This window comes from Castanea sativa, chromosome 1 (genome assembly GCF_040712315.1).
Source record: "Castanea sativa cultivar Marrone di Chiusa Pesio chromosome 1, ASM4071231v1".
Taxonomy (NCBI): Eukaryota; Viridiplantae; Streptophyta; class Magnoliopsida; order Fagales; family Fagaceae; genus Castanea; species Castanea sativa.
Window position 1 is genome coordinate 66,354,443 of NC_134013.1, and position 26,885 is coordinate 66,381,327.

General features: G+C 35.9%; 1 protein-coding gene and 1 long non-coding RNA gene across 5 annotated transcripts in view; one reads left to right on the plus strand and one right to left on the minus strand.

The window, feature by feature from the left end:
- Positions 1 to 24,583, plus strand: part of LOC142642856 (uncharacterized) — a 33,524-nt gene extending 8,941 nt beyond the window's left edge. For 2 of the 4 annotated variants that reach the window (XM_075817292.1, XM_075817298.1), the window contains exons 6-43: positions 12 to 3,350; positions 4,177 to 4,308; positions 4,410 to 4,538; positions 4,628 to 5,542; positions 6,165 to 6,293; positions 6,398 to 6,559; positions 6,647 to 7,816; positions 8,144 to 8,431; positions 8,517 to 8,636; positions 9,227 to 9,523; positions 9,628 to 9,921; positions 10,020 to 10,316; positions 10,419 to 10,697; positions 10,801 to 11,097; positions 11,219 to 11,515; positions 11,743 to 12,039; positions 12,267 to 12,560; positions 12,671 to 12,964; positions 13,192 to 13,485; positions 13,594 to 13,887; positions 14,115 to 14,357; positions 14,466 to 14,759; positions 14,987 to 15,280; positions 15,389 to 15,685; positions 15,913 to 16,203; positions 16,311 to 16,607; positions 16,709 to 17,005; positions 17,108 to 17,359; positions 17,463 to 17,756; positions 17,859 to 18,158; positions 18,276 to 18,572; positions 18,656 to 18,898; positions 19,006 to 19,302; positions 19,406 to 19,702; positions 20,183 to 22,231; positions 22,339 to 22,509; positions 22,585 to 22,806; positions 23,528 to 24,583. In XM_075817292.1, the coding sequence (XP_075673407.1) occupies positions 12 to 3,350; positions 4,177 to 4,308; positions 4,410 to 4,538; positions 4,628 to 5,542; positions 6,165 to 6,293; positions 6,398 to 6,559; positions 6,647 to 7,816; positions 8,144 to 8,431; positions 8,517 to 8,636; positions 9,227 to 9,523; positions 9,628 to 9,921; positions 10,020 to 10,316; positions 10,419 to 10,697; positions 10,801 to 11,097; positions 11,219 to 11,515; positions 11,743 to 12,039; positions 12,267 to 12,560; positions 12,671 to 12,964; positions 13,192 to 13,485; positions 13,594 to 13,887; positions 14,115 to 14,357; positions 14,466 to 14,759; positions 14,987 to 15,280; positions 15,389 to 15,685; positions 15,913 to 16,203; positions 16,311 to 16,607; positions 16,709 to 17,005; positions 17,108 to 17,359; positions 17,463 to 17,756; positions 17,859 to 18,158; positions 18,276 to 18,572; positions 18,656 to 18,898; positions 19,006 to 19,302; positions 19,406 to 19,702; positions 20,183 to 22,231; positions 22,339 to 22,509; positions 22,585 to 22,806; positions 23,528 to 24,250 (16,776 nt within the window). In that variant the 3' untranslated portion in view covers positions 24,251 to 24,583. The remainder of the gene's footprint in view (positions 1 to 11; positions 3,351 to 4,176; positions 4,309 to 4,409; positions 4,539 to 4,627; positions 5,543 to 6,164; positions 6,294 to 6,397; positions 6,560 to 6,646; positions 7,817 to 8,143; positions 8,432 to 8,516; positions 8,637 to 9,226; positions 9,524 to 9,627; positions 9,922 to 10,019; positions 10,317 to 10,418; positions 10,698 to 10,800; positions 11,098 to 11,218; positions 11,516 to 11,742; positions 12,040 to 12,266; positions 12,561 to 12,670; positions 12,965 to 13,191; positions 13,486 to 13,593; positions 13,888 to 14,114; positions 14,358 to 14,465; positions 14,760 to 14,986; positions 15,281 to 15,388; positions 15,686 to 15,912; positions 16,204 to 16,310; positions 16,608 to 16,708; positions 17,006 to 17,107; positions 17,360 to 17,462; positions 17,757 to 17,858; positions 18,159 to 18,275; positions 18,573 to 18,655; positions 18,899 to 19,005; positions 19,303 to 19,405; positions 19,703 to 20,182; positions 22,232 to 22,338; positions 22,510 to 22,584; positions 22,807 to 23,527) is intronic. The other 2 variants (XM_075817306.1, XM_075817310.1) reach the window with 2 other exon arrangements.
- LOC142642880 (uncharacterized) lies at positions 3,145 to 26,414 on the minus strand. Its single transcript, XR_012845757.1, has 4 exons — positions 26,329 to 26,414; positions 25,121 to 25,191; positions 9,030 to 9,104; positions 3,145 to 3,235 (listed from the first exon to the last, which is right to left on the minus strand). It is a non-coding gene; the product is annotated as an uncharacterized LOC142642880 (long non-coding RNA).
- Between the last annotated feature and the right edge of the window lie 471 nt (positions 26,415 to 26,885).

Genomic DNA, 26,885 nt, shown 5'->3' on the forward strand with positions numbered 1-26,885 from the left:
TAATTTGACAGATTTTAGAGAAGTCACAGCCTGCCAGAGCAGGTGAGAGCATTGCACATGAGACAAATCATGATGAAAGCCCGGAAGAAATTCTTCATGTATCATTGGCAAAACAAGAGGAAGGTCTCCAGGGAGAAGTTGAGCACCTGGTTTCTACAGAAGCTTCAGCAGAGAATGGAGACAAGGGCACATCTTCTGTCAAAGTGACTGAGGATAACAATGACAATAACAATATTGGGCTAGCTGAAGCTACAGGAAACAGTGCAAAGGTAACTCCACAAGGGGAAGAAGATTCAGAAGAGGGACTGCAGATAGATGAAACAGCAAGCATTGTAGTTGAAAGCCCAGAAAATATTATCATTGCTTCATCAGTGAAACAAAAGGAAGATTTGCAAGAAGAAGGTGAAAAACTGGATTCAACTGAAGCTTCAATAAAGAACAATGATGAGGAAATATTTTCCATCAAAATGGCTGAAGACAATGATGAAAATAACAAGCCAGCTGAAACCACAGAAACCAGTGTAAAGGTAACACCAAAAGGTGAAGAAGATTCAGAACATGCTTTACAGCATGATGAACCACGAGAGACAAAACTTGAGTTTGAAAGCCCTGGAGAAGTTCTTGATACTTCATTGGTGGGAGAAAGTACAAACCTGGCTCTAGCAGAAACTTCACAACAGAAAAGAGAGGAAGGCATATCTTCTGTCAAAGTTGTTGTGGACAATAACAGGCTAGCTGAGACTACGGAGAACAGTGCAAAGGCAACACCAGAAGGTGAAGAAGATTCAGATCAAATGTTACAGAAAGATGAACCAGGAGAGGGCATTACACGTGAGACAAATAATGGAGCCGAAATCCCAGAAAATATTCCTGATCCTACATTGGTGACACAGGAGGAAGGCCTGCAGGGAGAATCTGAAAACCTGGCTCCAACAGAAGCCGCAATAGAGAAAAGAGATGGGGACACATCTTACATCAAAGTAACTGAGGACAACGATGACAATGAACAAGTTGAAGGTACAGAAAACAGTGAAAAGGTAATGCCAAAAGGTGGAGAAGATTCAGAGAAAATACTACAGATAGATGAACCAGGACAGAGCATTGTAGGCATGGGAAATCACAATGTTGACAGCCCTGAAGGTGAAGAAGATTCAGAACATGCTTTACAGCATGATGAACCACGAGAGACAAATCATGAGTTTAAAAGCCCTGGAGAAGTTCTTGATACTTCATTGGTAAGGAAAGGTTTGCAGGGAGAAAGTACGAACCTGGCTCCAGCAGAAACTTCACAAGAGAAAAGAGATGAAGGCACATCTTCTGCCAAAATTGTTGTGGACAATGACAAGCTAGTTGAGACTACAGAGAACAGTGCAAAGGCAACACCAGAAAATGAAGAAGATTCAGATCAAATTTTACAAAAAGATGAACCAGCAGAGGGCATTACACATGAGACAAATAATGGAGCCAAAATCCCAGAAAATATTTCTGATCCTACATTGATGAAACAGGAGGAAGGCCTACAAGGAGAATCTAAAAACCTGGCTCCAAGAACAAAAGCTGCAATCGAGAAAAGAGAGGAGGAATCTTACATCAAAGTAACTGAGGACAACGAAAACAATGAACAAGCTGAAGTTACAGAAAACAGTGAAAAGGTAACACCAGAAGGTGGAGAAGATTCAGAGAAAATACTACAGATAGATGAACCAGGACAGAGCCTTGTAGGCACGGAAAATCGCAATGTTGAAAGCCCTGAAGGTGAAGAAGATTCAGAACAAGCTTTACAGCATGACGAACCACAAGAGACAAATCATGAGTTTGAAAGCCCTAGAGAAATTCTTGATACTTCATTGGTGAACCCAAGGAAAGGTTTGCAGGGAGAAAGTACAAACCTGGCTCAAGTAGAAACTTCACAAGAGAAAAGAGATGAAGCCATTACTTCTGTCAAAGTTGCTGTGGACAATGATGACAATGACAAGCTAGCTGAGGCTACAGAGAACAGTGCAAAGGCAACACCAGAAGCTGAAGTAAATTCAGAAATTTTTTTACAGAAATATGAACCAGGAGAGGGCATTACACATGAGACAGATAATGGAGCTGAAATTCCAGAAACTATTTCTGATCCTCCATTGGTGAAACAGGAGGAAGGCCTACAGGGAGAATTTGAAAACCAGGCTCCAACAGAAGCTGCAATAGAAAAAAGAGATGAGGACACATCTTCCATCAACGTGGTTGAAGACAACGATGACAATGGACAAGCTGAAGCTACAGAAAACAGTGAAAAGGTAACACCAGAAGGTGGAGAAGATTCAGAGAAAATACTACAGATAGATGAACCAGGACAGAACATTGTAGGCATGGAAAATCAAAATGTTGCCAGCCCTGAAAATAATCTTGATACTTTTTTCGTGAAACAAGAGGAAGTTCTACAGGGAGGTTATAACTCGGCTCTGACAAAAACTTCAATAGAGAATAGTGATGAGGACACATTTTTTGTCAAAGTGGCTGAAAACAATGATGAGAATAATAGATTAGCTGAGACTATGGAGGACAGTGTAAAGGTCACACCAAAAGGTGAAGAAAATTCAGAGCACGTCTTGCAGAAAGATGACCCACAAGAGAAATATCACAATGTTGAAAGCCCAGACAATATTTTTGATAATTCATTGTTGAATCTAGAGGAAGACCTCCATGTAGATGGCGAGGACTTAGCTCCAACAGAAGCTTCAATAGAGAATAAAGATGAGGACTCGTCTCTTGTCAAAGTGGCTGAACACAAAGATGGCAATAATAGGCAAGATGATGCCAGAATAAACAATGCCGATGGAACACCAAAAGGTGAAGAAGATTCAGAACATGTTTTACAGAAAGATGCAGTTGATGAGAGCATCGCATGTGAGACAGATCATGAAGTTGAAAAACATGAAAAAGCTCTTAACACTCCACTAGCTAAACAAGAGGAATGTCTGCAGGGACAAGATGAGAACATGATTCCAACAGAAGCTTCAATAGAGAAAAGAGAAGGGGAAATGTCTTCTATGAAAATACCTGAAGGCAATGATGGCATTAACAGGGTTGCTGAGGCTGAAGGAAATAGTGTGAAGGAAACAGCAAAAGGTGAAGAAGAGTTGGAACCGATCTTCCAGAGAGATGCAAATGAGAAGCTTGAACAAGTTCTAGATGTAACACCTGAAGAAATGGAGGCAGAATCTTCAGGTGAAAATATGAAAAAGACTACCTGCATGAAAGAGGAAGGAATCATTCAGAACCTTGAAGAAACTTCAGAAACAGAAAAGAGAGAAGAAACAGAAACTATTGATGATAAAAAAGAAAAAGAAGCTGCAAGAGAAAAGGTAAATGCTATAATAAAATATTGATAGTTGAGAAATTTTCACTTTTCCCAAAAGCTTAAACTATTAGGAAATGGTAAATTTAACCATTCACCCAATATTTGAACACTCCTCTCATATGGGCTCAAACTTCCTCTAAATAAGTGGGGCCAGACACAGGATTTTTAACTTTTTAGATGGGACAAAGAGGAGATATGCTTCAAACTTAGGACCACCACTTTAACACCATGACAAATTACTAATTCTCCCAAAAGTATAAATTGTTAGGAAAGAGTAAATTTGATTATTTTACCTTTATTATAACAAAAGTCAAATGTCATTTATATTTGGTTATTACGTGACAAGTTGTTTTCCTGCAGAGATTAAGTTGACCACTAATCTGGAGGATCTTAAACTAAAGAATGAGTCACTGGGGGATACGGGAAAAAAAATAAATTAATAAATAAAAGGCACAATTGTGCTATTGACTCACCATATGTTCAGCACTTAACATGTTTTTCTTTTGTTTTCCCGTTTTAAACAATATGCATTTTCTTCAAAGTGTGTTGCTACTACAAAATTTTTATGCAGATTAGAACTGCCCAGTTGTTAGGAGAATAGAGAATTGATAGTTTGCAAAAGAAACCTAAAATTCACCAAACCCAAGGAAACTGAGTTCCTTATATTTACTATGGGGGTACTATCAAAACATATTCCAATTATTTCAATCTTGTGCATTACTGTCAAGTATCAACTAATACATCCTTAATTTAACGTCAGAGGTACACTTTACTGATTTCTTTTCTATCAAAACAATGGAGTCTAATTCAAAACTTCATTTGCAATGTAGACATTTGATGCTACTACTAGTATCCACAAAGGAAATAGGGAACTGATATTAGAGGAAATTGACAGTGTTAAGGACCAGTCTCCAGAATTCAATGAGAAAGAAACAACTGAAGAGAACTCCAAAGATCAACAGGTTCTACTTAGATAAAAATTTTAAGTTTAAAAGAAATTAAACTCATCGTTGTACTCTTCTCTAACTACCAAACCTTTCTCCCTTCCCTTTCTTTTCATTAGGAATGTAGGGGGTTAGGGATAACAGCTTCAAGTATAGAAGAAGAAAAACCAAACTTGGAGGAGCCACGCATTGCAGAACTCTCTTCTTCATCAGTTGGAGAGGTAATAGTAAAGGAGTTAAAAGAAGAGGTCAGCTTGTACACAGAATCTGAATTGGTTTCCAAATCTACCATTTTGTGTTTCTCAGTTTCTGACTTACAATTTTATTTGTTGAACAGGTCAAAGGCCCAAATTTGGAATTCATAGAGCAGATTGGAGCAAAAGATTTGACAGAGGAATCAAAATCAGGGACCTTACAGGACAGTGAAGAGCCAAATAAAAACTTCAGTACTTTGATTATTGCAGAAACCTCTTCTTTTGTGCCTGATATATTTGAGAAAATGATCAAAGAGCAAATCCTGAAGCAAGAAGAACACACAAATATAGATTTTGACTCTGCATCTGTCATAACTTTTAGTGAAGAAACAGGCTCGAAAGAAGCCAAACCAGAAAATAATGAGCAAGTCAAAAGCTCTGATATTGCTACTGAAGGGCCAGCAACAACTGAAACAGACAGATCTAACTTAGTCAATGTAGATATTAATGTCCAACCAGAGAAAATTTCCAGCTTAGAAGAGAATAGGAACAATGGGATTTTGACCATAGCAGAAGGAGGTGGAGAAAAAAATGAGTATCAAATGGAGGATAAGGCTCCTACTGCAGGAATTGGCCATGAAGTAGAAGTGACCACTGCTGAGAAACCTTTAGATAGCGTATCAGAAGATAGCTTTCAAGATTCTTATATGACACCTTTGAAAGACCATGAGCCCATGATAATTGAATTAAGCAGGATGGTAGAAGAGACTCTAGCAAGAGACGAAACCACATATGCAAATGCCAAAACTCCTTCCAGGGTGAAGGAAACAAATGAGAACTTAACACAAAAGGAAGATGAATCCATTAAATCTAAAGATGTTTCTGAATTGTTCTCTTCAGATGATGGGAAGGAGGGTGTAAATGAAGAAGTCCAAAAGCACAAGGATGCAGAGTCACATATGCTCCCTAAGATACAGAATGAAAAGAATAGCTATGATGCAGAAGATGTGGATATCTCAAAAAGGGGAGAAACCAGTGATTCAGCGGATCAAACTGAGGTATGTAACATTACCTGCTATGATACCATGACAAATTAATACTTGTCCCAAAACTTTAATGTGTTAAAAAATGGGGAGATTATTAACAATTATTTAACCCTTATTTTAACAAAATTCATATCTCATTTATATTTGGTTACTTATGTGAGAAGTTGTTTCCCCACGTAGATTAAGTTGACCACCAAGCAGGAGGATCTTAAACTGAAGAATGAGTCACTGGGAGATACGAAAACACTTAAGGCATAATTATGATATTGACTCACCATATGTTAAATACATCATAGTTTTTCATTTTGTTTTCCTTTTTAAATGTTAATGCATTTAATTCAGTGTATCTAGCTGCTACAAAATATATTTTTTGGATTAGGACTCTCATTGCACAGCTGTTAGGAGCGAGATTGATAGTTTGCAGACGGAAACCTAAAATTCACAAAACAAGGAAAGCAAGTTCCTCATATTTACAATGAGGGTGCTGGCTAAAAATATTCCATTTGTTTCAATCTTGTGCATCACCATCAAGAGTCAACTAATACATCCTAATTTAACATCACATGTACACTTTACTGATTTTCTTTTCTATCAAAACAATGTAATCTAAATCAAAACTTCATCGGCAATGTAGGTTTTTTATACTACTAGTGTCAGCAAAGGAAATAGGGAACATATACTAGAGGAAACTGATATTGTTAAGGACCAGTCTCCAGCATTCAATGAGAAAGAAACAACTGAAGAGAACTCCAAAGATGATCAGGTTAGTTAAAAATTTTAAGCTTCAGAAAAAATAAATTCATCTCTGTGCTCTTATCTAATTACCAAACCTTTCTCACCTCCCCCCCCCCTTCTTTTTTTAATTAGGAATCTAGTAGATTTGAGACAACAGCTTCCCGTATAGAAACAGAACAACCAAACTTGGAGGAACCAAACATCACAGAACTCTCTTCTTTATCAGTTGGAGAAGTAACAGTAAAGGAAAACTTAAAGGAAGATGAAAGTGATGCTATGAAGTTAAAAGAGGAGGTCAGCTTGTACAAAAAATCTGAACTGTTTCCAGAATCTTCCATATCTACTCTCATTTGTTGACTTACTATTTAATTTGTTCAACAGGTCAAAAGCCCAGATTTGGAGTTCATAGAGCAGATCGGGGTAAAAGATTTGACAGAGGAATCAAAATCAGGGACCTTACAGGACAGTCCAGAGCCAGATAAGGTCTTCATAACTTTGACTTCTGCAGGAAACTCTTCCTTTGTGCCTGAGGTATCTGAGAAAGAGACCAAAGAAGAAATCCTGAAGCAAGAAGAACACACCAATAATGATTTTGACTCTGCATCTGTCACAGTTTTGTGTGAAGAAACGGGCTTGAAAGAAGCCAAACCAGAAAATTATGAGCAAGTCAAAAGCTCTGAAACTGCTCCTCAAGGGAAGGGTCCAGCAACCATTGAAACAGAAGAAACTAACTTAGACAATGTAGATATTGATGTCCAACCAGAGGAAATTTCTGGCTTAGAAGAGAATAGGAACAAGGAGATTTTGACTGTAGCAGATGGAGGAGGAGAAAAAATTGAGCATCAAATGGAAAAAGAAGAACCTCCTAGAGGAGTTGGCCATGAAGTAGAAGTGACCGCCACTGAGAAACCCATAGATAGCATATCAGAAGATAGCTCTCGAGATTCTTATGTAATGCCATTGAAAGACCATGAGCCCATAACAATTGTAGTAAGCAAGACAGTAGAAGAGACTCCAGAAAAAGATGTTATCGCAGATGTAAATGCCAAAACTCCTTCCAGTGTGCAGGAAACAGATGAGAAGTTAATACAGAAGGAAGATGAACCCATTAAATCAAAAGATGTTTCTGAATTGTTCTCTTCAGACGATGGGAAGGAGGATGCAAATGAAAAAGTCCAAAAGCTCAAGGATGCAGAGTCACAAATGCCCCCAGAGCTACACAGTGAAAAGAATAGCTATGATACAGAAGATTTGGAGATCTCACAAAAGGGAGAAAGCAGTGATTTAGCAGATCAAACTGAGGTATCCAAATTGGACACTTTCACACATGAAAATCTATCTAATGAGGCCTCAAAGGATATTGCAATTAGTACGTGTAAAGACAGTGAAAAGGCTACCCTGGAACAAGAGGATTCTGTTCAGAACTTGGAAGGTAGCTTAAAAGGCGATGTAGATGTAGTAGAGAAAGGAACAGCTGAATTGAATGCAGGAGCTCATAGCCACGAATGTGAGCCTACAAACACCCAAGACAATGATCAAATAGCAGAAAAGGTAACAGCAATAACAAATATTTAACTTAAATGGTTTTCAGTTTTTAACTCATATACTGTAAGTACTACAGATGAAACCACTGATGGGATGATAACCATGAGACTTGATTTGTCTCACAGTTTTACATAGGAATTGAAGAACGCAATCTTTCAATTTATGATATCATTATTCATGATGAACAACCATATTACAGGACTAACTAATGCATCCAGATTCTGTTCTAATGTTTCTTTTCTCTTTCTCCATGAAATTCAAATCACTAACAATATATCTTTATTTTATGGTGAACTACATTTAGCTTTTTACTAATATATTGGTCTGGAACAGAATCTAGAATCAGCTGATCTGGGTCAAAAGCCTGATTTTGTATCCGAATCAACGAACAAAGATCAAACTGATGATACACTTCCTCAAACCAACAAGAGTCAAACTGAGGAGAACAAAGATGATGTTCAGGAGAGGAATCCGGAATCTGTTGAGCAAAAGAATATAGTCCAAATTGAAGGTGAAACAGAGAGAAAAATGGAAATGGAGCCCAAATTGGAAGCCGAAGATCATATTCATGAATCACAGAAGGCAAAAGACACCATTACTGCTGTCAGCACTACTGAAAAGGTCAGGAGATCAACTCCTATGTAGGCATAATTTTCTTTTACATGAGTGATTTCCCGAGGTTCTATTACTAAAATATGTTGAACAGGTGCATGATGGAGTCGAGAAAGTCAATGGAAGTGAAAACATAAGAGAACATGAGATAGATGGAGGTAGTGATGTGAAGGAAATTCATACTGTATCTACTAGAGATGAAATAGCTGAGAAGGTGAGCTTCAATTAGTATAGAATTCTGTGTGTGTGTGTGTGTATTTTATTAATCATAATGGGGCCTGTATCATACTATCACTAGCTTAGCAAGAAATTTTCATGGGCACCAATTGACTTCAAAGAGAAGAAATATAGGACTTGCAGAACATGAGCTTCATGTTCAAGTGGATTATATAGAACTGCCCAAAAATGGTATGGGTAAAACTTGTTTAACTTCAAAGTCAGGCATTTTCAGGCTTAACTTCAACAATTGGACCGGTTATAAGAGAGCAAAGTGGGCATTTCTTGGTAAAAACATTATTTATGTACTAACCGATCCTCTGGAACATGAAAAGAAAATGTTATATATCTCACTTACATGCAATTACCAATCATATTAAAATGCACACACCTATGCAGAGATGCAAGGTATTCTTCTCTTTGAGACATTCTGCATCTCTTCAAGATCTCTTGTATGATCAGTAACCTGCATCACACACATCACAAGTCATGTAGACAGAAATATAAGATTGAATATGGAAAGCACCATATAAACCATAAGGAAAAAAAATGTTGCTTCTTTTTAATCTTCTGAGGATTGATAAACAGGAGAAAGACTCTGGCCCAGCATCCACTGAATATCTTAAGACAATAGACTCTGAGGAACATACAGAAACAACAAATACAAAGATTGAAGAAGATCCAACAGGAGAGACAGAAACACCTGTTACAAAAGCACCAGAAGAAGAAAAGATACCAGATAAAAGTGGACTTGAGCCAGCAGATGTGCATAAGGGAGTTGAGGACGTTGATGAAAGTGAAAGCACCAGGGAACAGGCCATTGAAAGAGAGAGAAACTTGAAAGAAATTCATACAATATTAGCTAAAGATGAAATACTTGAGAAGGTGAGATTGAATTAGTAAAGAAATTTTATGTTACACATATCTCATATGTTATTTCATTTTCTTCTTCTGGTGAACATTAATGTGAAATGTTATTTGATAAACAGGAAAAGGACTATTGCCTAGAATCCACTGAATGTCTCAAGGCATCATACTCCAAGGAGCAGACAGAAACTGTAAACACGAATATTGAAGATCCAACAGGGGAGACAAAGGTACTTATTACAGAAGCACCAAAAGAAGTAAAGATACCAAATGAAGATGGTCTTGAGCCAGTAGAAGAGCATGAGGGAGTTGAGAAAGTTAGTGAAAGTGAAAACATCATAGAACAGGCCGAAGATAGAAACAGCAACTTGAAGGAAACTCATGCAATATTTGCTAGAGATGAAATACTTGAGGAGGTCAGTTTTAACTAGTATAGAAAGTCTGATACACACACACACACACTACTTATTCTTCTTCCAACTAATATTAATTTAAAATGTTATTTGAGAAACAGGTGAAAGACTGTGGCCCAGATTCCATTGAATACGTTAAGACAACAGATTCTAAGGAACAAATAGAAACAGTGAACACAGATATTGAAAAAGATCCAATATGGGAGTCAGAAGCACCTGTTACAAAAGCACCAGAAGAAGAAAAGATACAAGATGAAGGTATTCTTAAGCCGACAGACGAGCGTGAGGGATTTGATAAAACTGATGAAAGAGAAAACATCAGAGAAGAAGCCACAGATGGAGACACTGGCTTGAAGGAAATTCATACAGTATCTGCCGGACAAGAAATAGTTGAGAATGTGAGCTTTAATTACTATAGAAATTTTATGTTACATTTCTCATCTGACATTTCTTTTTCTTCTTCCAATGAGCATTAATTTAAAACGCTATTTGATAAACAGGCGGAAGACTCTGGCCCAAAATCCATTGAATATCTCAAGGCAACAGACTCCAAGGAGCAAACAAAAACTGTAAACATGAATATTGAAAAAGTTACAACAGGAGAGATAGAAGTACTTGTTACAAGAACACCAGAAGAGGATAGTCTTAAGCCAGTAGAAGTGCATGAAGAAGTTGAGAAAGTAAATGAAAGTAAAAACATCATAGAACAGGCCATAGATGGAGAAAGCGGCTTGGAGGAAATTCATACAAGATCTGTTGGAGATGAAATACTTGAGAAGGTTAGCTTTAATTAGTCCAGGAATTCTATGTTATATATCATATGCTAGTTCTTGTTTTTCTTCTTCAGGAAAATGTTAATTTAAAATGTCATTTGATAAACAGATGAACAACTTTGGTCCAGAATCAAGTGAATATCTTAAGGCCACAGACTCTAAAGAGCACATAGGAACAGCAAACACAAATATTGAAGAATATCTGACAAGGGAAATAGAAGTTCCTTTTACAAAAGCACTAGAAGACGAAGAGACGAGAGATGAAGGAACTCTTAAACAAGCAGATGTGCATGAAGGAGTTGAGAAAGTTGATGAAAGTGACAACATCATACAACAAGCCACAGATGGAGAAAGCGACACAAAAGAGATTCATACAATATCTATTGAAGATGAAAAACTTGAGAACGTAAGCATAAATTAGTAAAAAATATAAAAATAAATAAAAATTTACGTTATACATCTCATATGATGCTTCTTTTTTCTCTTCTTTTGGTGAACATTAATTTAAAATGTTACTTAATAAACAGGTTAAAGATTCTAGCCCAGAATCCATTGAGTATTTCAAGGAAACAGACTCCAAGGAGCATATAGAAACTGAAAACAAGGGTATTAAAGAAGGTCCAACAGGGGAGACAGAAGTATCTGTTACAAAAGCAAAAAAAGTGGAAAATTTACTAGATGAAGGGAGTCTTAAGCCAGTAGAAGTCCATGAAGGAGTTGAGAAAGCTACAGAAAGTGAAAACATAATAGAACAGCCTATAGATGAAGTGAGTAGCTTGAAGGAAATTCATACAACATCTATTGGAGATGAAATACTTGAGAAGGTGAGATTTAAATAGTATAGTATTTCTATGTTATATATAGCATGCGTGACTTATTATTCTTCTTTCCACAAAAAATTCGTTTGAAATGTAATTTGATAAACAAATAAATAATTCTGGCCTAGATTAGCTTTAACTAGTCCAGAAACTCTAAATTATATATATCATATGCTAGTTCTTGTTTTTCTTCTTCAGGAAAATGTTAATTTAAAATGTTATTTGATAAACAGGTTAAAGATTCTAGCTCAGAATCCATTGAGTATTTAAAGGAAATAGACTCCAAGGAGCATATAGAAACTGAAAACAAGAGTATTAAAGAAGATTCAACAGGGGAGACAGAAGTACCTGTTACAAAAGCACCAAAAGAGGAAACTTTACTAGATGAAGGGAGTCTTAAGCCAGTAGAAGTCCATGAAGGAGTTGAGAAAGCTACAGAAAGTGAAAATATAATAGAACAGCCTGTAGATGGAGTGAGTAACTTGAAGGAAATTCATACATCATCTATTGGAGATGAAATACTTGAGAAGGTGAGATCTGAATAGTATAGTAATTCTATGTTATATATAGCATGCGTGACTTCTTATTCTTCTTTCCACAAAAAATTCGTTTGAAATGTAATTTGATAAACAAATAAATAATTCTAGCCTAGATTAGCTTTAACTAGTCCAGAAACTCTAAGTTATATATATCATATGCTAGTTCTTGTTTTTCTTCTTCAAGAAAATGTTAATTTAAAATGTTATTTGATAAACAGGTTAACAACACTGGTCCAGAATCAATTGAATATCTTAAGGAAACAGACTCTAAAGAGCAAATAGGAACAACAAACACAAACATCGAAGAATATCCAACAGGGGAAACAGAAGCACCTTTTACAAAAGCACCGGAAGAAGAAGAGATGAAAGATGAAGGAACTCTTAAACCAGCAGATGTGCATGAAGGAGTTGAGAAAGTTGATGAAAGTGACAACATCAGACAAGCAACAGATGGAGAAAGCAACATAAAAAAGATTCATACAATATCTATTGGAGATGAAAAGCTTGAAAGCGTAAGCCTAAATTAGTATAAAAAAAAAATTTACACCATACATCTCATATGATGCTTTCTTTTTTCTCTTCTTCTGGTGAACATTAATTTAAAATGTTACTTGATAAACAGGTTAAAGATTTTGGCTCAGAATCCATTGAGTATTTCAAGGAAATAGACTCCAAGGAGCATATAGAAACTGAAAACAAGAGTATTAAAGAAGAACCAACAGGGGAGACAGAAGTACCTGTTACAAAAGCACCAAAAGAGGAAACTTTACTAGATGAAGGGAGTCTTACGCCACTAGAAGTCCATGAAGGAGTTGAGAAAGCTACAGAAAGTGAAAACATAATAGAACAGCCTGTAGATGGAGTGAGTAACTTGAAGGAAATTCATACATCTATTGGAGATGAAATGCTTGAGAAGGTGAGATTTAAATAGTATAGTAATTCTATGCTATGTATAGCATGCGTGACTTCTTATTCTTCTTTCCACAAAAAATTAATTTGAAATGTAATTTGATAAACAAATAAATGATTCTGGTCTAGATTAGCTTTAATTAGTCCAGAAACTCTAAGTTATATATATCATATGCTAGTTCTTGTTTTTCTTCTTCAGGAAAATGTTAATTTAAAATGTTATTTGATAAACAGGTTAACAATTCTGGTCCAGAATCAACTGAATATCTTAAGGCAACAGACTCTAAAGAGCAAATAGGAACAGTGAACACAAACATTGAAGAATATCCAACAGGGGAAACAGAAGCACCTTTTACAAAAGCACCGGAAGAAGAAGAGATGAAAGATGAAGGAACTCTTAAACCGGCAGATGTGCGTGAACAAGTTGAGAAAGTTGATGAAAGTGACAACATTAGACAAGCCACAGATGGAGAAATAGACATAAAAAAGATTCATACAATATCTATTGGAGATGAAAAGCTTGAGAACGTAAGCCTAAATTAGTATAAAAAAAAATTTACATTATACATCTCATATGATGCTCCTTTTTTCTCTTCTTCTGGTGAACATTAATTTAAAATGTTACTCGATAAACAGGTTAAAGATTCTGGCTTGGAATCCATTGAGTATTTCAAGGAAATAGACTCCAAGGAGCATATAGAAACTGAAAACAAGAGTATTAAAGAAGATCCAACAAGGGAGACAGAAGTACTTGTTACAAAAGCACCAAAAGAGGAAACTTTACTAGATGAAAGGAGTCTTAAGCCAATAGACGTCCATGAAGGAGTTCAGAAAGCTACAGAAAGTGAAAACATAATAGAACAGCCTGTAGATGGAGTGGGTAACTTGAAGGAAATTTATACATCTATTGGAGATGAAATGCTTGAGAAGGTGAGATTTAAATAGTATAGTAATTCTGTGCTATATATAGCATGTGTGACTTCTTATTCTTCTTTCCACAAAAAATTAATTTGAAATGTAATTTGATAAACAGATAAATGATTCTGGTCTAAATTAGCTTTAATTAGTCAAGAAACTCTAAATTATATATATCATATGCTAGTTCTTGTTTTTCTTCTTCAGGACAATGTTAATTTAAAATGTTATTTGATAAACAGGTTAACAACTCTGGTCCAGAATCAACTGAATATCATAAGGCAACAAACTCTAAAGAGCAAATAGGAACAGCGAACACAAATATTGTAGAATATCCAACAAGGGAAACAGAAGCACCTTTTACAAAAGCACTGGAAGAAGAAGAGATGAAAGATGAAGGAACTCTTAAACCAGCAGATGTGCATGAAGGAGTTGAGAAAGTTGATGAAAGTGACAACATTGGACAAGCCGAAAAGCTTGACAAAGTAAGCTTAAATTAGTATAAACAAAAAATTACATTATACATCTCATATGATGCTTCTTTTTTCTCTTCTTCTGGTGAACATTAATTTAAAATGTTACTCGAGAAACAGGTTAAAGATTTTGGCTCAGAATCCATTGAGTATTTCAAGGAAATAGACTCCAAGGGGCATATAGAAACTGAAAACAAGAGTATTAAAGAAGAACCAACAGGGGAGACAGAAGTACCTGTTACAAAAGCACCAAAAGAGGAAACTTTACTAGATGAAGGGAGTCTTACGCCACTAGAAGTCCATGAAGGAGTTGAGAAAGCTACAGAAAGTGAAAACATAATAGAACAGCCTGTAGATGGAGTGAGTAACTTGAAGGAAATTCATACATCTATTGGAGATGAAATGCTTGAGAAGGTGAGATTTAAATAGTATAGTAATTCTATGCTATGTATAGCATGCGTGACTTCTTATTCTTCTTTCCACAAAAAATTAATTTGAAATGTAATTTGATAAACAAATAAATGATTCTGGCCTAGATTAGCTTTAATTAGTCCAGAAACTCTAAGTTATATATATCATATGCTAGTTCTTGTTTTTCTTCTTCAGGAAAATGCTAATTTAAAATGTTATTTGATAAACAGGTTAATAACTCTGGTCCAGAATCAACTGAATATCTTAAGGCAACAGACTCTAAAGAGCAAATAGGAATAGCGAACACAAATATTGAAGAATATCCAACAGGGGAAACAGAAGCACCTTTTACAAAAGCACTGGAAGAAGAAGAGATGAAAGATGAAGGAACTCTTAAACTAGCATATGTGCATGAAGGAGTTGAGAAAGTTGATGAAAGTGACAACATCGGACAAGCCACAGATGGAGAAAGCGACATGAAAAAGATTCATACAATATCTATTGGAGACGAAAAGCTTGACAACGTAAGCCTAAATTAGTATATAAAAAATTTTACATTATACATCTCATATGATGCTTCTTTTGTCTCTTCTTCTGGTGAACATTAATTTAAAATGTTACTTGATAAACAGGTTAAAGATTTTGGCTCGGAATCCATTGAGTATTTCAAGGAAATAGACTCCAAGGAGCATATAGAAACTGAAAACAAGGGTATTAAAGAAGATCCAACAGGGGAGACAGAAGTACCTCTTACAAAAGCACCAAAAGAGGAAACTTTATTAGATGAAGGGAGTCTTACGCCACTAGAAGTCCATGAAGGAGTTCAGAAAGCTACAGAAAGTGAAAACATAATAGAACAGCCCGTAGATGGAGTGAGTAACTTGAAGGAAATTCATACAACATCTATTGGAGATGAAATGCTTGAGAAGGTGAGATTTAAATAGTATAGAACTTCTGTGTTATATATAGCATGCGTGACTTCTTATTCTTCTTCCCACAAAAAATTAATTTGAAATGTAATTTGATAAACAGATAAATGATTCTAGCCTAGATTAGCTTTAATTAGTCCAGGAATTCTAAGTTATATATATCATATGCTAGTTCTTGTTTTTCTTTTTCAGGAAAATGTTAATTTAAAATGTTATTTGATAAACAGGTTAACAACTCTGGTCCAAAATCAACTGAATATCTTAAGGCAACAGACTCTAAAGAGCAAATAAGAACATCGAACACAAATATTGAAGAATATCCAACAAGGGAAACAGAAGCACCTTTTACAAAAGCACCGGAAGAAGAAGAGATGAAAGATGAAGGAACTCTTAAACCAGCAAATGTGCGTGAAGGAGTTCAGAAAGTCGATGAAAGTGACAACATCAAACAAGCCACAGATGGAGAAAGTGACATAAAGATTCATACAATATCTATTGGAGATGAAAAGCTTGAGAACGTAAGCTTAAATTAGTATAAAAAAAATTTACATTATACATCTCATATGATGCTTCTTTTTTCTCTTCTTCTGGTGAACATTAATTTAAAATGTTACTTGATAAACAGCTTAAAGATTCTGGCTCAAAATCCATTGAGTATTTCAAGGAAATAGACTCCAAGGAGCATATAGAAATTGAAAACAAGGGTATTAAAGAAGATCCAACAGGGGAGACAGAAGTACCTGTTACAAATGCAACAAAAGAGGAAAATATACCAGATGAAGGGAGTCTTAAGCTGATAGAAGTCCATGAAGGAGTTGAGAAAGCTACAGAAAGTGAAAACATAATAGAACAGCCCGTAGACGGAGTGAGCAACTTGAAGGAAATCCATACAATATCTATTGGAGATGAAATACTTGAGAAGGTGAGATTTAAATAGTATAGTAATTCTATGTTATATATAGTATACGTGACTTCTTGTTCTTTTCCCACAAAAATTAATTTGAAATGTAATTTGATAAACAGGTAAATGATTCTGGCCTAGAATCCATTGAATATCTTAAGGAAACAAACTCCAAGGAGCAAATAGAAACACTAAACACAGATATTGAAAAGGTTTCATTAGAGGAGACAGAGGCACCTGTTATAAAAGCACCAGAAGAACAAAAGATACAAGACGAAGGTAGTCTTATGACAGCAGATGTGCATGAGGGAGTTGAGCAAGTTGCTGAAAGTGAAAACATCATACAACAAAACAAGGATGGAGAGAAAAACATGGAGGAAATTCATACAGGATCTACTAGAGATGAAATATTTGAGAATGTGAGCTTTAATTAGAATAGAAATTTAATGTTCTATATATCATCTGATGCTTCTTCTTTTTTCTTCCAATGAACATTAATTTGAAGTGCTATTGTTAAACAGGTGAAAGAATCTGGCCCGAAATCCACTGAATATCTCAAGGAAACAAACTCCAAGGAGCAAACAAAAGCAGTAAACATGGATATCGGAGAAGATACAACAGGGGAGGCAGAAGGACTTGTTAATATAGCAGAAGTGCATGAAGAAGTTGAGAAAGTTAATGAAAGTAAAAACACCATAGAACAGGTCAAAAATGGAGAAAGCAGCTTGAAGGAGATTCGTACAAGATCTACTGGAGATGAAATACTTGAGAAGGTTAGCTTTAATTAGTATAGGAACTCTTAAGTTATATTTATCATATGCTAGTTATTATACTTTTTCGGGAAAATGTTAATTTTAAATCTTATTTGATAAACAGATGAACGACTCTGGCCCAGATTCAACTGAATATCCTAACGCAACAGGCTCTAAAGAGCAAATAATAACAGTGAACAAAAATATTGAAGATCCAACAGGGGAGACAGAAGCACTTGTTACAAAAGCACCAGAAGAAGAAGAGATGCAAGATGAAGGTATTCTTAAACCAGCAGATGTGCATGAGGGATTTGAGAAAGTTGATGAAAGTGTCTGCATCAGACAACAAGCGATAGAGGGAGAAAGTGACTTGTTAAAAATTCATACAATATCCACTGGAGATAAAATTCTTGAGAACGTAAGTTTTTTTTATCATAAAAATTTAATTTTATACATCCCATATGATGCTTCTTTTTTCTTCTTCCAGTGAACATTAATTTGAAACATTATTTGATAACAGGTAAAAGGTTCTGGCTCAGAATCCAGTGAATATATCAAAGCAACAGACTCCATGGAGCATACAGAAACCAAAAACATGGATATCAAAGAAGATCCAACGTGGGAGGCAGAAGTACCTTTTATAAAAGAACCAAAAGAAGAAAATATACCAGATGAAGGTAGCCTTAATCCAACAGAAGCGCATGAAGAAGTCAAGAAAATCCATGAAAGTGAAAACAACATAGAACAGCCAGTAGATGGAGCGAGCAACTTGAAGGAAATTTATACAAAAAAATCTATTGGAGATGAAATACTTGAGAAGGTGAGCTTTAAATAGTATAGTAATTATATGTTATATATATATATATATATATATATATAAAGCACTTCTTATTCTTCTCCCAGCAAACATTAATTTACAGTGTAATTTGATAAACAGGTAAAAAAATTTGGCCCAGAATCCATTGAATATCTTAAGGAAACAGACTCCAAGGAGCATATAGAAACACTGAACACAAATTTTGAAAAAAATTCATCAAGTGAACCAGAATCATTTGTTACAAAAGTACCAGCTGAGGAAAAGATACAAGATGAAGGAAGTCTTAATACAGCCGATATGCATGAGGGAGTTGAGCAAGTTGATGAAAGTGAAAACATCATACAACAAAACCCAGATGGAGAGCACTACAGCCAGGAAATTCATACAGGATCTACTGATGATGAAATACTTAAGAATGTGAGCTTTAATTATATATCTCATATGATGCTTCTTTTTCTTCATCCAGTAAACATTAATTTAAAAAAATTAATTATAAACAGGTGGAAAACTCTGGTCCAAAATCCACTGATATTAAAGAAGATACAAGGGAGATAGAAGCATCTCTTACAAAAGAACCAAAAGAAGAAAAGATACAAGATGAAGGCAGTCTTAACCCAACAGATGGGCATGGAGGAGTTGAGAAAGTTGATAGGAGTGAAAACATCAGAGAACATGCCATAGCTGGAGAGAGCAACTTAAAGGAAATTCATACAAAATTTGTTGGAGATGAAATGCTTGAGAAGGTGAGCTTTAAATATTAAAGAAATTCTATGTTATATACAGCTGCTTTTTTCTTTTTTCTTTTTTGTCTCGCAATGAACATTAATTTGAAATATTCTTTGATAAACAGGTGAAAGACTCTGACCTAAAATCTACCGAGTATCATAGGGCAACAGATTCCAAGGAGCAAATAGAAACAGTAAACACGGATATTGAAGAAGATCCAATACAGGAGATGGAAGCACCTATCACAAAAGCACCAGAAGAAGAAAAGATACAAGATGAAGATAGCTTTAAGCCAGCAAATGTCCATGAGGGAGTTGAGAAAGCTAATGGAAGTGAAAACATTGAAGAACAAGCCATAGATGGAGAGAGCAACTTAAAGGAAATCTATACAATCTCTGTTGGAGATGGAATAATTGAGAAGGTGAACTTTAATTAGTATAGAAATACTGTGTGATACATATCTAGCTTGCCGATTCTTTTTCTTCTCTAGTGAACATTAATTTGAAACATTATTTGATAAATAGGACAAAGACTTTGGCCCAGAATCCATCAAATATCTCAAGGAAACAAAGTCCGAGCGGAAGATAGCAACTATAAAAACAAATATTGAAGAAGATCCAATTGGGGAAACAAAGGCCATTGTTACCAAAGCACAAGAAGAAGAAAAGATACAAGATGAAGGTAGTCTTAAGGCAGTAGATGGACATGAAGGAGTTGAGAAAGCTGATGGAAGCGCAAACAATAGAGAACAGGTGATAGATGGAGAAAGCGACTTTAAGGAAATTCATAAAGTATCTCTTCGAGATGATACACTTAACAAGGTTAGCTTTAATCAGTATGCAATTCTATATATATATATATATACACACACATCATTTAAACAACAACAAAGACAAAACCTTAAGCTGTTAGGATGGTAGAGTAGAGACATGGTTCAAACTCAGGATCACCTACTATGGTACCATGCTAATTATCGCTTATCCCAAAGCCTTTAGATTCCAAACCATCCCTCCAAATTTCCTAAAGTTCACAATTTACACTCAATATATTCTGTTTTGACCTAAAGCCTTTAGATTCCAACGCGCCCCTCCAAATTTCCAACTTGGTTTTGACCATGTCTAATTTCATCCACCAAAACTATATCGTCTACAAAAAACATATACCAAGGGACTTCATCCCAAGTCAATACAATATGGATATTAATACGAATCATGCATGTGTGTGTGTGGTTTTGCGTGTCATATGCTACTTCTTAATCTTCTTTCAGTGAACATCAATCTGAAACTTTTTCTGATAAACAGGTGAAATATTGTAGCCCAGAATCCACTGTATATCTTAAGGCAACAGACTCTGAAGAAGATATAGAAACAGTAAACACAACTATTAAGGAAGATCCAATAGAGGAAACAGAAGTAGCTGCAACAAGAGCACTGGAAGAAGAAGAAGAAAAGATACAAGATGAGGGTCGTGTTAAGCCAACAAATGTCTCCATGACAGTTGCTGAAGATGAAGAGGAAAAGATCAAAGAGGACATCAAAGTGGAAGTGGACAATTTTCCTGAAAATGCCAACAATGCAATTGTGATACCAGCAGAGTCAAGCTTAGGGGAAGCTCAGATGGATGACAAACCTGTGATGGATACCAGCTCAGACGAGAGTTTGAAAACAATCGATGCTGAGCCTTGTCCACATGCTGAAGAAGTTGGCAGCATGACTCCTGAAAAAACTTCCTTTAGCTTGGTGTCTCAACTCCCAAATATGAAACACAATAATATAGAGACAGAGACTGTAACTCCGGAGAAACCAGATGCAGATGAGGAAACCAAAACAGTTTCTGATGCAGTTTTCCAGTCCAAATATCATGGTGTTGAAGAAACGAATGAGACTGGGCAAAGTTTAAGAGTGGAAAATTTCGATGCAGACAGAACAGAAGAAGGAATCAAAGAAGCTTCTGGATCAGTGTTGGAATCCAAATCCCTGGGCACTGAAGCAGTTATCATTGATGAAATCACTGCTGATCAGAATCTCCCTGCAGGGAAGTCGGAAGAGCAACTTCAAACACCATCTTCTGAATCGGTTTCATGGGAACAGGAGCATGGACCTACAACTATTGTCAAGGAAACAGAAGCAATAAAGACAAAGGAAGGGGAGATACTTGATAATAAGAATATCAGTGATTCTTCTGCCACAAAGGCAACAGAAGAGACATGCTTACAAAAGGAAGAGCAACCTGAAACACTATCTTCTACATTCCTTTCGACAGAACAAGAGCATAGAACCACAACAACATTCAAGAAGACGGCAGAGGAAAACATAAAGGAAGTGGAGATGCTAGATGAGAAGGGTATCAACAATTTTTCAGCAATAAAGGCAGCAGAAGAGGCATGCTTGGAGCAAGAAGAGCCCAAGGAGTTCGCAGTCTCCAAATTGGGGCTTTTAGATGGAGCTTCAAAATTAGAGACTGCAGACAAAGAAGAATGCGAGAAAATCAAAGAACTAACAAGTCCAATTGAGGACGCTTCCAATCTTAGCTTTGAGACAAGTGAGAAAGCTTTGGAAACTATGTTGGATGTTCACAGTCGTGAAGCACTCATTAACTCAGAAGAAGAGATACAGGATAAAGGTATTGTGAAGCCTGAGGGTGTCTCCATCACAGTGGCTAAAGATTCATTTGAATATATTAAAGAGGAAATCAAAGTGGATAATATTTGCGACAAGACTGAAAATGCAACTGCAGAAGTAGTAACAGCAGAACCAAGTTCAGTGGAAGCTCAGCTGAATGACAAGTCAACAGAGGATACTATCTCAGATGACAGAGTCGAAACAAGTATAAGGGAGTCTAATCCACCAGCTGAAGAAGTTGCCAGCATGAAGCTTGAAAAAACTTCCTCTAACTTGCCATCTCAACTCCTAAATGTGGCTACCAAAAATGAAGAGAAAGAAAGTGAAACTCTGAAAAATCCAGATGCAAATGAAGTTGAGGAAACAAAAACAGCTTCTGATGCAGTTTTTGAGTCCAAATATGAGGGTATTAAAGAAACTGGTGAAACTGGGGAAAGCCTGAAAGTGGAGAAGCTGGATGCAGCTGATATTGAAGAAATGAAAGAAACTTCTGAAATACCATCTAAATCTAAGGCTCTAGGTTTAGTAGAAGTTAGTGAAGATGAAGTCATTGCTGACCATTGTGTGTCAGAGGTCCAGAGTCATGAAGTACTCACCAAATCAGAAGATATCAATGAAAAGCATCTCCAGACAGCAATACCTCATTTGAACACTGAAGAAAGTGAGAGTCAATGCAAGAAAACAGTTGAAGCAAATAAAATATTAAAGAACAAAGTTTTTATTGAAGAGGTCAGAGAATTAAATTGTGATTTAATAATTCATAAGCTTTCCTTCTTCTTATTTTCTGTTATTATTTCTATAGTAAGAAACTGTTATCAGCGTGGGAAATATTACAGGGCACAGAGGAACAGGAATTTACCAAAGATGATAAATCAGTTACTCTTGGTGAAGAAACAATTATAGAGAGCCATCAAGGATATGAATCAAGATCAGAAGAATATCCAGCAGAGGAGACAAACAGAACATATGAAGCCACAACAGATGCACATCAGCATGAAGCACTCAGGGTACTTCTTTATTTTTCTTTCTCTTTATCCTTATTCTTTTGAAGTGTAAAGCTGAAGCTTTTTTCTATTATATAGTTGTCTGAAATAATTGACGAGGGCAATGTAAGTGAGGACATTGCCAAGACAATTCAAGTTGAAGATAGAACTGTAGAGAATGAGAATGCAGCAGAGAGCTATCTAGATAAAATACAGGGAAAGACTGTCAAGGAGGCAGCAATGAAACTGGACCTTGAAAATCAGAGTGATGACACAAACTTCACAAAGGCAACAACGGAAGTCATGACTCTCGAAGAAAAGGTCAGTGACCTTCAATTCTCTCCTCCTTCCTTGCCATCAAAACATAAATTTTTTAAAAGGTTTAAAATGTTAGAAAACAAAATGGACTCTAATGTTATAAATTTAACTTTTGGTATGAAATCTCTGCAGAATTTAACAAATGACAAATGCATACAGTGATCTTGCATACATTTTTGCTCTAAACAAAATGTTCAGGAAGAATTTTGGCTGATTATCCCAAAAAGGAATGTTTTCTGATGAAATCAATTAGACAATAGCTTTTTTCCTTCTTTCTTTCTTTCTTTTTTATTTTTCCCTGAAGATGGATCAAAATGATGAATAATTAAATATCTATAGAACCCAACCACATGGACTAATGCACTCAAAATCTCCTTGCTCCTTTTTTTTCTTTTCCTTTTTTCCTTTAAGAAAACAAGATTACCTTATTCAATGAGGTGCCTCACTGCCAATAAGCTGCTTCTATAAACACTAAGAGTCTTAAATTTGAGGTTTGTGATCAACCTCAAGGAAATATCTTCAACAGCCATATTGACCTTTGAAAGAATAAAAAGATATGCCTAGAGCATGAATAATGGAAGCCAGTATTGAGTCTTTTTCGAATGGTCCCTGACCATCCCCTTAATCATTTCAAAATCTGAATAGGGCCTAAAGATCAAAGTAAAATAGAAATTCGCATGGAATGGATCATATTGAGAAGCCTTTTGATTTCTCTTATATCCAGGAAGCGGGCATAGAGATATTGCAGAAAGAAGGCACATTGGGCATTGCAGAAGTCAAAGAAATCACTCAAAACATTCAGCAGTTAGAGACGACCTCTTATGCAGCATCTGAAACAAAGATTCCAGGAGAAGAATGCCCCAGTGAGAACACAGAGACAATCATTACAACAGCCCATGAAGATGTTCAACCAGTGTTACAGCACCCAATTGACAAAGCCTTGGAGAAAGTTGAACAAAAAGATACAAGACCTGGAAAATCTACAGAGGCTGATGCAGAAGTGAGAGAGGTTGAATGTGAAGGAGAAAAGAGAATCGGTGATTTGGGTGAAATATTATCTGAGAAGTCTACATCAGAGGATTCAGCTAAGATTTCATTATCCAACCTCATGCATAGATCCAAGAAAGAGAATTTGCAAGTGACTAAAGACTTGACCAAGGAAAGAGAACCAGTCCCTAGCAAAGAAGAAATGCAAAATCAAGAAGCAGAAACCACAGTTGATGAAACAAAAACAGATGAAGAGGAAGGAGATGAACACAAAAGGACAGACCCAGGCTATGATGCTCCAGTCATGGTAGAAGCTGCTAAAGACATTGATGTTAAGGTTGTGCACAAGAAACATAATATCCTATCAGGAGTTGGCTCAAAGGTCAAGCATTCACTTTCCAAGGTGAAGAAGGCTATTACTGGAAAGTCTTCTCATCCAAAGACAACATCACCAAAATAAAATACAAAATTAGATTATTTTGGCAGTTGAAAGAAGTCAGATGCAAAGATAGTTATATAAAAGGGCTTGTTCTTAGTTTGATGTCTTGAGGTTTGAGTGTGGCTTGTATTTGTGAGGCTTGTATAAGTTTTGATTCATTATCTGTATATTCAATCAAATATTGACATGTTAGTGTATAGCCAATGTCCATATTGTAAATATATTTTGCTCAGACAAACATCCAGATACCATCACATTGATCAGTTTGATTGCTTGTATCAAGAATTCTTGTTTCTAAGATGTTTGAGGAATAAGCCACAACCATAAAGATGTATGGTGTTATAAGTATTAAAATCCATACAGCTAAGATTGTAATGAAATTCATGATCTTATCCTGAGAGGTAACCACGGATTATCAATAAGTGACCAATAGGCATAAACAATGACCAAAGGAATGGCTGGGAAAAGAAGACGAAGAAGAAGAAGGTACTATGTTGATGTGAAGGATATGCATGAAGCAACAACTTAAGTAACTAAAACTGTTTGCACACTACATGAACAAGAACGACAAAACCGGTCGCACTAGGCTACCCTTCTCTAAAAGCTCCACGGGACCACCTACCACTAGTCTTCAGCCAAAGGGGTTTATCGAGCAAAAAAACCAGGACGCAGGCTCCCGAAGAGGGAAGCCCAACAAAAATAAGGGACAGTACAAAAATAAAGACCCCCCCCCCCCCAAAAAAAAAAAAAAGCAACCTACAAAAAATAAGGGACCAAGATAATAAAAAATCTTAAACTTCATATAAAGAATATAGTTGAACGTGTTTCTTCACCTAGGATTAAGTCATCAATGTAAAAAGTTCAACAGGGGAAAAGAAAAAAGAGACATACCAGTGGTATCCAGCCACAGGGATGAACTTTGGGTTAGGACCCACCCTGACAAACTCTCCATTTAAGCATTCCTGGAAGACATATTTTAAATTTTATGTCCTTGGCAAAAGAGGCATGATAGGATGCTCATTGAAGTATCAAGAAATTAAAAATAATAATAATAATTGGTCAATCTGTCAACCATGTTCTCCAGAATCAGAATATATAAAATTTTAACAAAGAGGTAGCACAAATCAAAACCCAAGACAATAGGAAAGTGTTTAAGAAGGCAAGTTCTTACGCGGCCAGGACCACTTTTTATATTGCAATGACAGGGTAGCATATACAAGTAGAAGAAGCTACAAGGATAAAATGAATGCCCAACAAGCATCAGTCAATGAGGTGAAGCAAACATAAAACCTTGTTAGTTGAGTATGCATGCATTTGCATGTGCCAAAACAATGATTTTGGTGTTGCTTGTTTCGTAATTTCAATGAAATGCTAATGCAAGTAAGATAAAATAAAAAGGAAGAGTATAATTATTTAACCAACCTATACCCTTGTAAAATTTTCAAGGAAAAACCAGTTCCTAGAGATTGACAAAAAAGAAAACCCAGATCAGAAATCATGATTAAAATCAAAATATCCCTCAGAATGCCTAGTATCTACCTGGCAGTGCATGGAAGTGGAACTGTGGTTCCTCAACCTCTACAAAAAGCTTGCAAAAGGGAGCCCCATTATTTTTATTTATTTATTTATTTATTTTTGTGGTATGAATCTCATGCACCATTTTCAGATTACTAAACTCTTCCTCATTGGGATATAGAAATTGTATAAAAAAAATAATCAAAACTTTAGCATATGATATGCATCAAGGCACAAAAAACATTTCATACATACATATATGAAGAGAGAGAGAGAGAGTGAGTACCATTGGAGCTATGAAGAATGTGTTTAGGCTTAAATATACATTACACTCTTGCAAAAGCCTCCCACTAATCCAAATCAAAATTTCAAATCCTATCTCTATTCTACTAATAATTTTATAAAAAAAAAAATTAAATTTACAGTGAATATAAGAACAAACAAGAAATCCAAAGTTTTTGAACAGTAATCCAGATCCAAATTCAAATGCTGTCTCTAATCTACCAATAGTTGAATGATTATAATAGAAAATTTGAACATTTTCAGTGAAAAAAAAAAAGGAGAAAGTGTTCTCAGGATATCACCATAGCTTGTACGGCGTCGTTCTCTGCCCCTAAGCATTAGTCACAACCGTTGGCTTCCATTGCTGCCACTGAACAGTTAGTCTATAGACTCTATACCAAGCACTTTCTGAGATTGTTAAGTGTTTTTGCACAGAGAGAGAGAGAGAGAGAGAGAGAGAGAGAGGGAAAAGAGATTGAGGGTGAAATTTTGCAAAAGAGAGAGAAGAGTACCGTTTAATAATGTTCTTACGGGCTTACGGCGTCGTTTAACAACTGAACGCCACGATACCAATTCTTTCCTTCCAAAGTGAGCACTTTTATATCTTCTCCGTACCCAAAAAAAAAAGCAAAAATCACTTTTGGTCCTTACATTTTGAGTTCATTCTCATTTTGGTCCTAAAATTGATTTTGTTACTAATGTTATCCCTAAAAAAAGAAAATTGTTTTTAAAATGATCCTTGCCATCAGCCAACCAACGGAAAAATCCTACATGTCTAATGGAATGCCCTGTTTGCTAACATGGTACTGACGTGATCATTAAAATATAATTAAAATAAATTATTTGGCATTTTTAAATG